A 12,661-nucleotide genomic window follows, 5' to 3' on the forward strand; every position below is an offset into this window, starting at 1 on the left:
GATTTGTTAGTTTGTTTTTGTTATTGTGTGGCTTTGGTGTTTTAAAAGGATAGTTCACATTCACCATAGTCACACAATAACACAAACAAACTAACAGGTCAAGCCAGCAGCAATCATGCAACTCCCCTGTTCTGTGAGGTAAAATTACTGATTTTGCCTATGGAGTTTGGTTGATTTGGAGAGAGTGATATTTGACTTGTAAAACAGTGATTTCCTACTGGAAAGAAAAGTGATGATAATATTCTAAGTATAGTGTACATTTAAAGTGATTCTGATTTTTTTAGGTGGACCTTTTTTTAAGTGGCTAAAATATCTTTTGTTGCTGACCCTGTCCACACCAGTTTATTGCTTAGCTTCCGTGCTGGTTCTCCAAACTGGGGGCTTGCTGACCAGCATCTGATACTGTAGCTAATACACCGACTATCAGTAAGTACCTCAAACACATCAAATAATCCTAACTATCCCTTTAATTAACAAGCAATCGTATATTGAAGTTATAAAACTGTCAGGTTACATGAACTGTCCTAACACTAGTACATTTCAAGCCACTGAACAAATGATGTGAAGGTGCAGAAAGCCAGGTCATGATCATTTGTTCATAATGTAAATACTGTATGTCTGTTATTCATATTATTTAGTCATTGTCGTAAAAAAGTATGTGAAAAGTATTTTCAGACAAAATGAACCTCACATGGCTTACATGAAGGAAGGGTACTGTGAGATGTTTTTAAAGGCAATGGTTTTTAAATTGGGACTGACATTTTGCAAAGGGCACATTATAATCCCCCATGTTTTTTCTGTTATATTTAACTGAAATATTGCAATTATTGTTTTAAAAAAAAGGAAATTATTTTTCTGTGCCAATTAACGATTTCCAAAAAAAAAAAAAAAAAAAAAATCTACAAGGACATAAAAGGTTATTTTAATCATCAGATGAAATGCTAATTAATGACTCCTTTATTTTGAAAAGCAACACCCTTAAAACTGAAATGTCTCCATTTGCAGAATACAAGCCTCAGCGTTCCCTTAGCAAGAATTCTACCAGATGTTGTTCTGTATGTCTTGTGTGTGTTTCTCCGTCATGTGTGTATAATAAGAAGTAAGCTTTAAAGGATATTGCAACTAACCTACAAACTTGGACTTATATCAATATCAGGTTAGAGACCACAGTGGCCTTAATTAATTCATTTTAGCCTTACCTGGTTCTTATCTATTAAACTTCAGCACTCAACATACAATGTGAAATAAACTATTTTAATAACATTATATTATTTATCTACCTTATCTACCTGCAGTGTTTTTGTATTGTATTTGTTGCGATGGTAATAAAACTGACACCGTCATGATGTGATATGACTCCAGTTATTCCATACAGGACATCATCAGACAAGTCTTTACTGGTTAGAGGAGAAAAAAGGGGGAAATTATGATGTAATCCAGAGATTACAGAGGAAGCCAGTTGCTACCTGTATTTTTCCATTTCTGCAAGCTAGTTATTTTTCATCTGGGGTGAAAAAATGTGCTGCGCGAAGAAAGGTGTGCTGTACAGTGACTCATTTCAACTTGTGGGGCATGACACACCTTTGATACATGTAATCATTGACGATGATGGGATGGATGACGTTCAGATGATTAAATGCATAACTGATATTTTATCTTTGATCTACATACAGAGGTTTACAGGTTTTTATTTTTCTTCTCTCACACTCTGATCTCATCCCCGCCATATTCTGATTAATCTCCTTTATTTTGCTTCCCTGTTTTTCAGTTGTTGCATAATGTAATAATCTCTCTTTTGACTGACTGTACATTAGCTGCAGTATTTCTGAGGTGCAGATGAAATGAAAAAGACTTTCTCAACCCTTTTAGATCACATCTTAGTCATAAAGAACGCTGCATGGATGGTGTATTCAGAAATGAACACAAGTTTTATGATTTTTTTAAGTATAAATGCATTCAGGAGAAGTAAAAAGCTAATGTTAAGCTATAGTCGAATGACACTATGATCACATGTCTTCATGTCACCACCATTAAATGACTATTTTTTGGCATAATGGTATTTAATGTGTCCGAAAACCTAAAACTTCATAAGTGGAGTATTTATGTCATAGAATGTAACGTCTCAAGGTTGTGTCAACTACAGACATAGTTCCAGATATCTAACCATAAACCACTTACAAAAAAACTCAAAGACTTTATTGTGCACCTATTTAAAGTGCAACTCCATTTCTGTTCAGATTTTTTTCAAATGGAAATACCCACTCAGCCGATACGCAAAACAGTGACGCAGGTGACACTGATCCCAGTTCAGTTTCCAGTGGTGTAAACATAAACACTCCACCGGTGCTCCGAGCTCCGGATCAGGCCAAATTCAAGTCATACTGGGGCCTTTAGCTACACTGCTAACTGAGCTAATGGCAGCTAGTAGGCTAGCTGCAGCCAATGAGTTACTGCAGAGAGTGTAATGGGCAGCAGTTAGCAGTTACCCTGATGATATACTGCCCCCTGTTAGTGTGGAGTTTACTTTGACAGGTGGGCATATTTTACATGCTGCTCCTTTAACCACAAGCGTTTCTATAGCAACATCATCTTATGTCATGTCACGTGGGAAAACATTTTTAGAAAGGTAAGGAAAATAGCATTTTGAGGGCAAAATATGCATCAGTCTATTCAGTCTACAAAGATTTCATTTCATAAATAGTGCATTTAAGTAAGGTTTGACTGCAGGTAGTTGAGTATTTTCACACTGCAGACAGAGGGAGAAAGTTTTGTGTTAGTCTAGTGATTCTTGTCCTGGTCAGATGATAATTTTATAAAATACAGTTGCACAATTACATTTAAGCAGACTGTAACAAGAAGGTGCTTCATGAAATGTTGAGAGATGTAGATCATGTAGTTTCCTCATCATGGTCTTAAACTGACACCTAATGACCATTTAAGAACATTTCACGTACTGTTTTAATATAACAGACCATAACAGACCTGCAGGAAATACATTTGTCAAATACTCTTTTATTGTTTTCAAGGTATAAAGTACAAACAACTGTTTGATTCTGTGGGAAAGATGTAAGATGGGATTGAAAACAAATCTCATACAGTACTTAATGTCCATGTCAGGCACATACAAAAAAAAGTGTGAATCTGTCGTGATGTGGCTGCTCTGTAACACATAAACCCAGAGGGTCCAGAGTAGTGTGCGTTTTACTTCTTGTTAAAAATGAAACAATGGGCAGCAGAATTAAGCACTGAATTAAATGGTGACAAATAAATTCAATCAAATGTTATAAATAAATCATTTACTAACAATACTACATTGAAAAAAGCTTAAATATCAGCTAACAAATGAAAAGAGAACTTAACCAAAATAATATCAATAATAACAATTTACATTCAGACACATGTTGAGTCTAAATACGCCCCAATGAAAAATCATCCAGCATGCTGCAACATGCAAAGCTTTCACTGCTGAAACCACCATGAATTGTATGTATACTGTCAGTCCTTTTATGTACACAACCATACATGCGCGCGCGCACACACACACACACACACACACACACACACACACACACACACACAAACACACACACACACACACACACACACACACACACACACAAACACACAGGCGGTCAGTTAACCGAGTTACATATATTTTCCACCACTCTGTTGAACTGTTCTGGCTGATCAGCATACACATGGTGAGAAGCATTATTTATCAGCTGCAGAGGAAAGAGGAAAATAAAGATAAGCGTCATCAATTATTCACTACCACATGAAGTTTCTCTACTAAAAATAGAAATTAAATTAAAATGACATGAATTCAAAGCACAAACTGCACATTTCAGACTTGTAATTGGATAATATCTCTCTCATGACTCTATCTGTACTCACCAGCACTTTGGTGTGGGCTGGGCTCCTGATCTGGACCATACTGTCCCCAGATGAGCTGTCCACCCACGACTGTGCTCCGTACAGCATGGTGACGGGCATGGAGGGGGGCAGCAGGTGAACCCGCTGCAGCATGGGCCTCTTGGCCCAACCCAGAGACTCCGACATGGCCCGGAAACCCACTTCACCACTGGAGGAGGAGAGGAAATGGAAAAGGTGTCAGGAGATGGGTCAGCAGGCATTATGTTCTATTACTAGAAATACGATTAAAGGGATGATTTGGATTATTTAATGTAGGGTTGTATGAGGTGCTTATTGATAGTCAGTAGATGTTGCTCAGCATGCATCCACTTAGGAGAATTAGAGGGCAGAACCAACACAGAGCATAAGCGATGTATTGTGGTGGACAGGGTCAACACCAAAAGGTATTTTAGCCTCTTTAAAAAGTCCACCAAAAAAGAAAAGAAAAAGTCAAACCAAACTCCATCAGCAAAATCATTCATTTTACCTCACCACAGATCACTGGAGTTGCTGGTCTACCACTGCCTCAATCTGTTAGTTTGTGTTATTGTGTGACTTCAATGAATCCTAACTAAAACTAACACTAAAATCACACAGTAAAACAAACAAACTAACAGATGGAGGCAGTGGTAAACCAACAAGTCCCACATTCTGCAGGGTAAAATGACTACATTTTCCTATGGAGTTTGGTTTGGTTTTGAAAGAGCAATATTTGCCTTATATAATGACAGTTTCCCCTTAGAAAATGCTATCTGACAACAAAGTAAAGTGATGAAAATATTCTAAATATCACGTACACTTATACTTATATGGATTTTCTTTATGTGGACCTTGTGCTGGTACTCCTCTCTGCTTCACCAAACTAAGGTCGTGCTGACCACCATCTATTGTAGGTAACACACTAACTATCAATAAGCACTGTATACAGTCCCAGTTCAAATGATCCAAACTATCCCTTTAAGTGCTGCGTGTTGGCTTACCTTGGGGTTTGTGCGTTACAGTGGTAGATGTACTGTGTCATAGTGTCATCATCAAAGAGATCTTCAAATTTACTTTTGAAATCAGGACGGAATCTGTTCACCAAGCCGGGACCTGAATCAGTCACACACCGTAAGACGAGTACAAAGAGAATAAAGTGGCGCAACACATTGTTAGACACACAGTAGCATATCTTACCCCATGGGCCTGCCGCTCTGATGACAGCCAGCGGATTAAACAGGGAAACCACTGTTGCAATAGCTTTGACCCAGCGTGGAGGGGACGGCCTCTTCGCCACCTCTGTCCCCTGACCCTGACCCTCATGGGTCTGTGGCTTGGATCGCTCAGGGAAACCCCACGGATCTACCAGGATAAGATGTGACACTCTGCGAGAGGAGAGAAGAACACATTATAGTATCAAAACTAGTATACCTTAACTAGTATCTGTGTTTACCAAATTATTTCATGACAAAATCTGGGGGAATGTAAACACCAACAGCAAAAGAAAATTTGTTGAATATCATCTTACCAACTTCCATTTATAAGTCAACAGCTTGATGCACAACATAAGATCATGTGCATTGCTGTCTTTCTGGATGCTGCCACTAGGAGGCGCCAAAGTCTACACACAGTGACTGCAGGCACAATTTCTCATGTTGACCATGATGCTTTGCAGGTATTCAACAATGTTGATAAAGGGTAAAGTTTCAGGCCATTAAACCCAAACAAAACCTCAAGAGCTCAATGAACTGCAGAGTTAGATTGTAATCTCTTTACACTACAGTTGGTCATTTTAATTTTAAAGGGACCAGTGTGGAAGGTTTAGTGGCATGTAGTGGTGAGCTTGCAGTCTGCAAACACCTTGTCTCACACTCCCCTTCCAAGCGTGTAGGAGGAGAAACTGACGGACGCCAAACTCTTGAAAAACGCAAACGGCCCTATCTAGAGCCAGTGTTTAGTTTGTCCGTTCTGGGCTCCTGTAGAGACATCATGGCGGACTCTATGGAAGACAGCTCATATTAAGGTAATGGAGCCACAATAATTCCTTTATTCAGGTGTTAATACACTAATGAATAATATTATATTTCTGCCAATAAATTCCCCTAAATCTTACACACTGGACCTCAATATTCAACAAATATTGGAACACTTTAACATTTTGAGAAATATATTTGCTTTCTTGATTAAAACCATACTCATATCTGAATAATAAGCATTACAAACATACAGCCAACAGCTACTTAGTTTAGCTTTAAGAAAAGAAATGAAGGAAAAGCTAAGGACACAAACATGATCCGCACAAATACGCAGATGCTTCAAGAGTCACAAGATTGATTTCATGCATTATTGCACTCTGGAATGTGTCACCTGAAAAATCTTAACGCAGTGTAAGTTCAAGCTGTGGTCTGAGCATTGCAGCTATGGGGTTGACTTGCGCTCAAAAAAATAAAAATAAAAAAATACGGCCAGATGCAGTCACTTCCTCGAGTCTTGACATCGCCCCGAGGTTGCCAGGCAACAATCAAAGCCTCCTAAAAGTGACTGCACCTGGCCTAAAAACAGTCATGCAGGTCAGAGCCAGGCTGGCTGCTTCCAGTTTGTGCTAAGTTAAGCTCGCTGGCTGCTGGTGAGAGCTCCATATTTACCTTACAAACATGACAGCGTGTCTAACTCACAGCAACAAAGCAAATAAACCTATCCTAAAAGTCAAACTATTCCTTCTACAGCATGAAATTTATATCGAGTTGCTGGCACTTGTATTAAATAACCAACTCCAATAGCACAAGACCTTAAAAATATTTATAAAACGCTACAAAACTAGCAAACATCCACAGCATGAATTACTGTGGATTTGCATAGAGGCTGGGGAAAAGGATTAGTGTCACAAAAGATCACGTCTGATCATATCATGAATTTTAATTTACTGCATTTATTCCAAACCACTGAAATTAATATAAATAATAATAACAACTGCACTCTGTGCTGTGATAGCTCTGGGGTCTCTGCCAGGGCTTGCTGTGTTATGTAGAGTGTGTGTGTGTGTGTGTGTGTGTGTGTGTTATCATTCAGTGTGCTGCTTTCTGGTTGATTGGCGCTGACGTCATCAAGTAATTGGAGGCAGCTGTCTCCAGGTTGCATTAAACCCGCCCCATCCTGGATGTCTTCCCCTCCTCTGGCATCACATCATGTCATTTTGGAGTTTTTAATTTCTTGTATAGTTTATTTGGTATTTGTGCAGTGCAGTATGGTGTGTTTTTCTTGCCAGTTTCCTTTGTTAGAATTAGCATTTTTCATTACTTGGAGTACGAGTCCCTGAACGAGCCCCCAGTCTGACTGAAGAACTATAAGAAAGGAATTTTACTTGAAGAAAAAACAAAGAATTCAACAAATGTCACAAAAAATACTGTTTGTACAAAGGAAACTGGCAAGAAAAACTGCTAAATATAGTTCCAATTTGGGCTGCAACTAACGATTATTTTCATACCAATTAATCTGTTGATTAATCGATTATTAGTTGGTCTATGAAATGATAGAAAATGCTGAAAAACAGTGATCACTGTTTCCCAAAGCCCAAGATGACGTCCGCAAATGTCTTGTTTTCCCCACAACCCAATAATATTCAGTTTACAGTCAAAAAGGACTGAAGTACAGAGAAAATATTCACATTTAATGAGCTGGAATCAGAGAATTCTGACTGTTTTTTCTTTAAAAATTACTTAAACCAATTAATCGATTATCAAAATAGTTGTAGTTGTAATGTGGAGACAGTGGCCAGCTGACTCCAACTACTTGATGACGTCAGTACTGATGAACCAGGCACCAGCACACACTCGTTTTACATGGTATCCTGTTAGTATTATTACCTAGAAGGGTACTGGATGGCGTAGGAGGTAGCGAGGTACCCCCCCAGACTGTGTCCCAGCAGAATCATGTTCTCCAGGCCGACGGACTGCCTCCACTGCTCAATAGAGTTCACAAACTGCTCCTCTGCTTTGGCAGCGTCTGAGGGGAAGGGAGGCCTGGAGCTCCTGCCAAAGCCCAGCAGGTCGAAGGCGTAAACGGGCCGTGACTGACTCAGCGGCTCGAGGTTCCTGATCCACAGGCCGACCCCTCCTCCAAAGCCGTGGACCATCACCAGGGGAGCCTTTGTGGCTAGAGGAAACAAAGGGTCAAAGAAAAGACATGGAGGACTTTCGTCATGTTTATGACAATACATGCAGGATTACAGCTGTTGCCTCCTGATAAACAAACAAACGCTGAGAGGAAGGTGGTACCTTGTGTTGCAGGTTTGCGCACCAGCTTGTTGGTGACGGTCAGAGTCCATATTCGATCCTGGTTAGGTAGAGTTACAAACCTCGCCCACAGGTCGTTCTGAATACCTGCCACAATCAGACAAAGAGGAGTTGTGGTCAGTGTAGCCTCAGAGAGATTCTGTGTTAGTTTACATATGTTATGTTGCAGATAAGTGTCATATTACACTGACAGAGGCTGCATGTATGGACAGCAGCTTTTCTATAGGGGAGACCAGGGCCAGCTGTAACATTTTTTACATTTTCTTTCATAACTCGCAGACTACAAAACACCAGTCATCTTTTGACACAAGAAAAATATATGTGCACTAATTAATAATACAATAGATATATTTTCACTAATAAGGAAAGGTAGGGTTGGTAATTTTGTGTTTTCCTTAAACAACAGTTGAAAATGCAAACAATCAATTAATGATTAATGATTAACGTCCCCTCGCATAGCCAGATCTCTCTCCACAGCGCTCAACACTGGAAATCACACAGCCCAGAATGCAGCGACGGTGCTGCTGCAAAATACTGTCCATGAGGAGCTTGTTTGGGTGGAACACATCAGGAGGCAAGCAAGGGCAATAAAATGACCACATCACTGCAAAAGAAAAGGTAACGCTTGTTTATGTTCGTACGTTTAGCATCCTGGGTGCTAATTTGCCATTTTCAGCGTGTAGGTTGCAGCTCAGAGGTTGTTCTTGTTTCCCAGGGATGTTGAAAACGCAGACACGACCATGCCGTTTAGAAGAAGCGACCAATGACGGACTTAGACCAGCAGAATGCAAGAAGTGAGGGTGTTACAACTGCCTCCTTGGTGGGGGCAGTTGTAACAGTGGTTAGAAGCAATTGTGACTAGGGCTGCACAATTAATCTCACTCATTTTTAAAAAATTTTTAAAAATTTTTAAAAAAGCAAAAGTGTGTGAGAAAGTGGTATTATAATGACATACTGTAGTGCTGAATAGATGACCTCACCTAAAAATCTTGTTCTCCAGATGAAAGAAAACATGTTTGTTTGTTTGGTTTAGATCTCAATAAATATTACATCATCAGGATTTGAATAGTTTTTTCTTTCAATGAAAAGGAAATTTGTAATGCAAAACTGATCGTATCGCAAATTGCAATCATAATTGCAATCACAATTTCAGTCAAAATAAACTCAATACGACTTTTTTTTTTATCAACTTGTGCAGCTTTAATTTTAACCTGCTGTATCTCAAATAAAAGCATACCTCACACTTTTGTTGTAGGCCTCTTGTGGGTCAGATTCTTTACATGTCAGGCGTTGATGCATTCACAGCAAACAGTCTATTCTATTTTGTAGAAGACCAGCCAACTATCCTATATTTTAATTATTTGAATTTAGGTTAAAATAATTTTACCTTAAAATCTAGTGAAATAGATTCATTCCTAACAGAAAATTATGTCAACACAGATGAACAAGGTGCTTACATCGGGTCATGTGGCTCCCAATAACCCAAAGATAAAATCAATGTAAATTCAAATTCGCAGTTAGCTAATTTTAGATAACAGAAGAAAAATACTGCACATCCACAAAATAACTTTCATACCTCAAAATCAATCATTTTTGTTGACTACTTGTTCTTATGAAGTGAAATAATCCTGCTACTGAGCATGTGCAGAGTAAGTGTCATCACTCTTACGGCTGGGTGAGTGGACGTGCTTTTTTTGGCTGATTTTTAGCGCAATGTTTGTCATTTTATTTTGAAAATGTAATAGTCTGCAGAGTGGCAGCCTCTGCTCTGCACCATGAACCACCAGGAAAACAGCCTGCAGACTCAGACTCTTTGCTCTCTGCTCACACGATGAATTAAGGATTTATTTTGACCAAACCAGAGTTGGTGGACAGACTAACAACAGTTTTGGTGGGTTTTACATGTTTTTCTGTCGAGTTTAAATAAAGTGTGTATTCTGAGTTTCTGGGTTAACGAGCCAATTACAGTGGTCTTAGTTCGTTAAAAGAGAGAAACATGAATTCAGCAGGTGTATGGTTGAATTTCTAAATTTAAAATGGAAAATAAGTGTGAGAATATGTCATTGTCACTGAGTTTATACTGTCTATCAGCCGTAGTGAACATATACAACATGCGTAACAGTGAATTTGCTGCTTGCACACATCTCCCAGCTGGGACCCAAGAGGAAGGGAAGATGGGTGGATGAGCTGATGATGGTCATTCGTCTAACTCTAATCACTCTAGCTTGTTTCTGATTTTTCTGAATTGTTACAGTTGCCCCCTGCAATAAATCCCCCCGGTCTCCCCTATTACACCTGTTTAGCTACATGTATCAGTTCCCAGTGGTCATAACTTCTACCAGCGTAAGTCAACACATTCTTACAAGCAAGAATCTTGGACTCTGTCGTCTTCAAAAGGGACATGGAGGTTGGACGCCAGGAAGGCCACCAGCTCCAGACTGAAGTTGACCTGACGAGAGAAACAGAAACAAAGACATGAAAAGAATGAACAGATATGAGATACTATAGGAGATATTAAGCACATAGTAAAGGCACAATACTAATGCGTCTGGTGTGGGTCCAAGGTTTAAATCACTGTTATCGTTATTTGCGTGCCGCTCTGGTCCTACACGCCCAGGAGTGTCACGTTTCAAAGCCATCATGTTCCCACTCAGAGTCACTTGTGTGACTCACAGCAGTCATGTAATGGTTAACATTTATCATGATCACCTCTGACCTCTTTAAGAATAATCATCATTTGTCATCACTTATTCCTTCATTCATTCATTTTTTTTTGTTTTGGTTTGTTTCACTGGTTGCTATATGTTTTTATATGATGTATCTATTTATTATTATTATTATTTATCTTTTACTTTCTGGATTGTTTCCCTTTAAATACACTACCTTCTACTTTTGGTTTTCCTCATTTCAACACATATCCTCTTTCTTTTGTATTTTATTTTATCTTGAGCTCTTAACCTTTCATTCACTATTCATCTACTGTTTGGAGTTTTTATTTATTTATGAATTTATTTACCTTGTTTTTCTATTGTTTATCCTGCCTTTGGTGTTTCCTCATTTGTGATGACCTTTCTTTCAGTTCCTGTTTTTAATGAGTGCTTATATTAATTACAAAGCCACTGCTGTGGGTGTGTGAGTGGGTGGGGGATGGGTAGCTATTATTCTATTTTATCAAGCACTTTGTGTTACATTTTGTTTGCATGAAAAGTGCTATACAAATAATGATTGATTGATTGATTGACTGATTGATTGGTTGATTAAAGTTCAAGCATTTTACTGTGAAACAAACAGAATAAATTTTCAAAACAGAGTATTCCCACATTTTTCATTTTCAAGACAAAAGCTAAAAGGGTGGATGAGCTGACCTGAAGTGGGTTCACCCCCCACTTCCTCTTGGCCAGTCTCACATTTCTACTCCTGCCATCAACACAACAAGTAGACCACCAGTCCCTTCTACCTGGTATGTAATAAATGGACAGTTCAAATTTGCTGAGTCATCCTGACAACAGTGTGTCACTCACTGCTCTTCTTCTCCCCGGTGAATGACAACTTTAAAACATCTGATTGTCAGGAGTGACAGATCAAGATAATCTCAATTAATCACTATAATACACAGACAGTTTACCGTGTGATGTCTTGGTTGGTCATTAGTAGTAACCTTAATATTATTACAAAATTGATTAATCAAATTACAGTAGGGCAGTGATAGACTACTTTATGGTCAATCTACAGTGTTTACACTACATTTTTTCCTATTCCTGTCACAAACAACACGTTGGCTATGTGGTAAATAACTATAAATTTAAGTGGTTACATTTGTAAGAGGTACAAAAATTGGTTTTAGTTTTTCTAGTGTTATGTCACATGAATACAACACACCAATTAAGTATAAGTGTATGTACATGTATTTTACATGCCAACAGGCTAAGAGTGGTGTAGGTACATTGACACAGCACTAAACTACAGTATTAAACAGACTTTAAAAGAGCGAAACAGACACAATGAACACACTGAGTATTTAAAAGTTTGGCTAGCAGGTGATGTAAGCAGACTAGCAGTGAGCTGGAGGTTGTCTGTATGTACTCACTCTGTCTCACAGTCGTTCTGAATCGAGCCTGTAGTTGTAGCAGGATCCATTGGTTGACATATTACAGTGACTACATCCAGTTAAATCAAGTCAATGACTCGTGTGTGTGCTCCTCGGCTCCTGCTTTAAAATAAAAACACTGTAGTTTCTTATGTTTTGTAACGCGTACATTCCTCGGTCAGCTGACCGACAACAAAGATGGTCTATTGCGAAGATGCATCAAGCGTCACTCACCTGACTTTACAAAGGGAGCCGACATGCACAGCAGTACCCCGACTCTGTTGGACCTGAATGAAACTTTAATTAGTACAACTGGCATCACATCTGTATGGCTGCTGTGAAACATGTATTACAGAGGCGCTTTACATTACAGTGTAATTACAGTGTTTAT

General features: G+C 38.9%; 1 protein-coding gene across 1 annotated transcript; it reads right to left on the minus strand.

Moving 5' to 3' along the window:
- Positions 1-2,992: 2,992 nt before the first annotated feature.
- On the minus strand, positions 2,993-12,460 carry abhd4 (abhydrolase domain containing 4, N-acyl phospholipase B). Its single transcript, XM_084732717.1, has 8 exons — positions 12,271-12,460; positions 10,547-10,632; positions 8,166-8,270; positions 7,755-8,043; positions 5,089-5,276; positions 4,893-5,004; positions 3,895-4,081; positions 2,993-3,722 (listed from the first exon to the last, which is right to left on the minus strand). The coding sequence occupies exons 1-8, from the start codon at positions 12,318-12,320 to the stop codon at positions 3,633-3,635; spliced, it is 1,107 nt and encodes a 368-aa protein (XP_084588843.1). The 5' UTR covers positions 12,321-12,460; the 3' UTR covers positions 2,993-3,632.
- Positions 12,461-12,661: the final 201 nt, after the last annotated feature.

The sequence above is a fragment of the Lutjanus erythropterus genome, chromosome 12 (assembly GCF_056507025.1).
Source record: "Lutjanus erythropterus isolate fLutEry1 chromosome 12, fLutEry1.hap2, whole genome shotgun sequence".
NCBI classification, from domain to species: Eukaryota; Metazoa; Chordata; class Actinopteri; order Lutjaniformes; family Lutjanidae; genus Lutjanus; species Lutjanus erythropterus.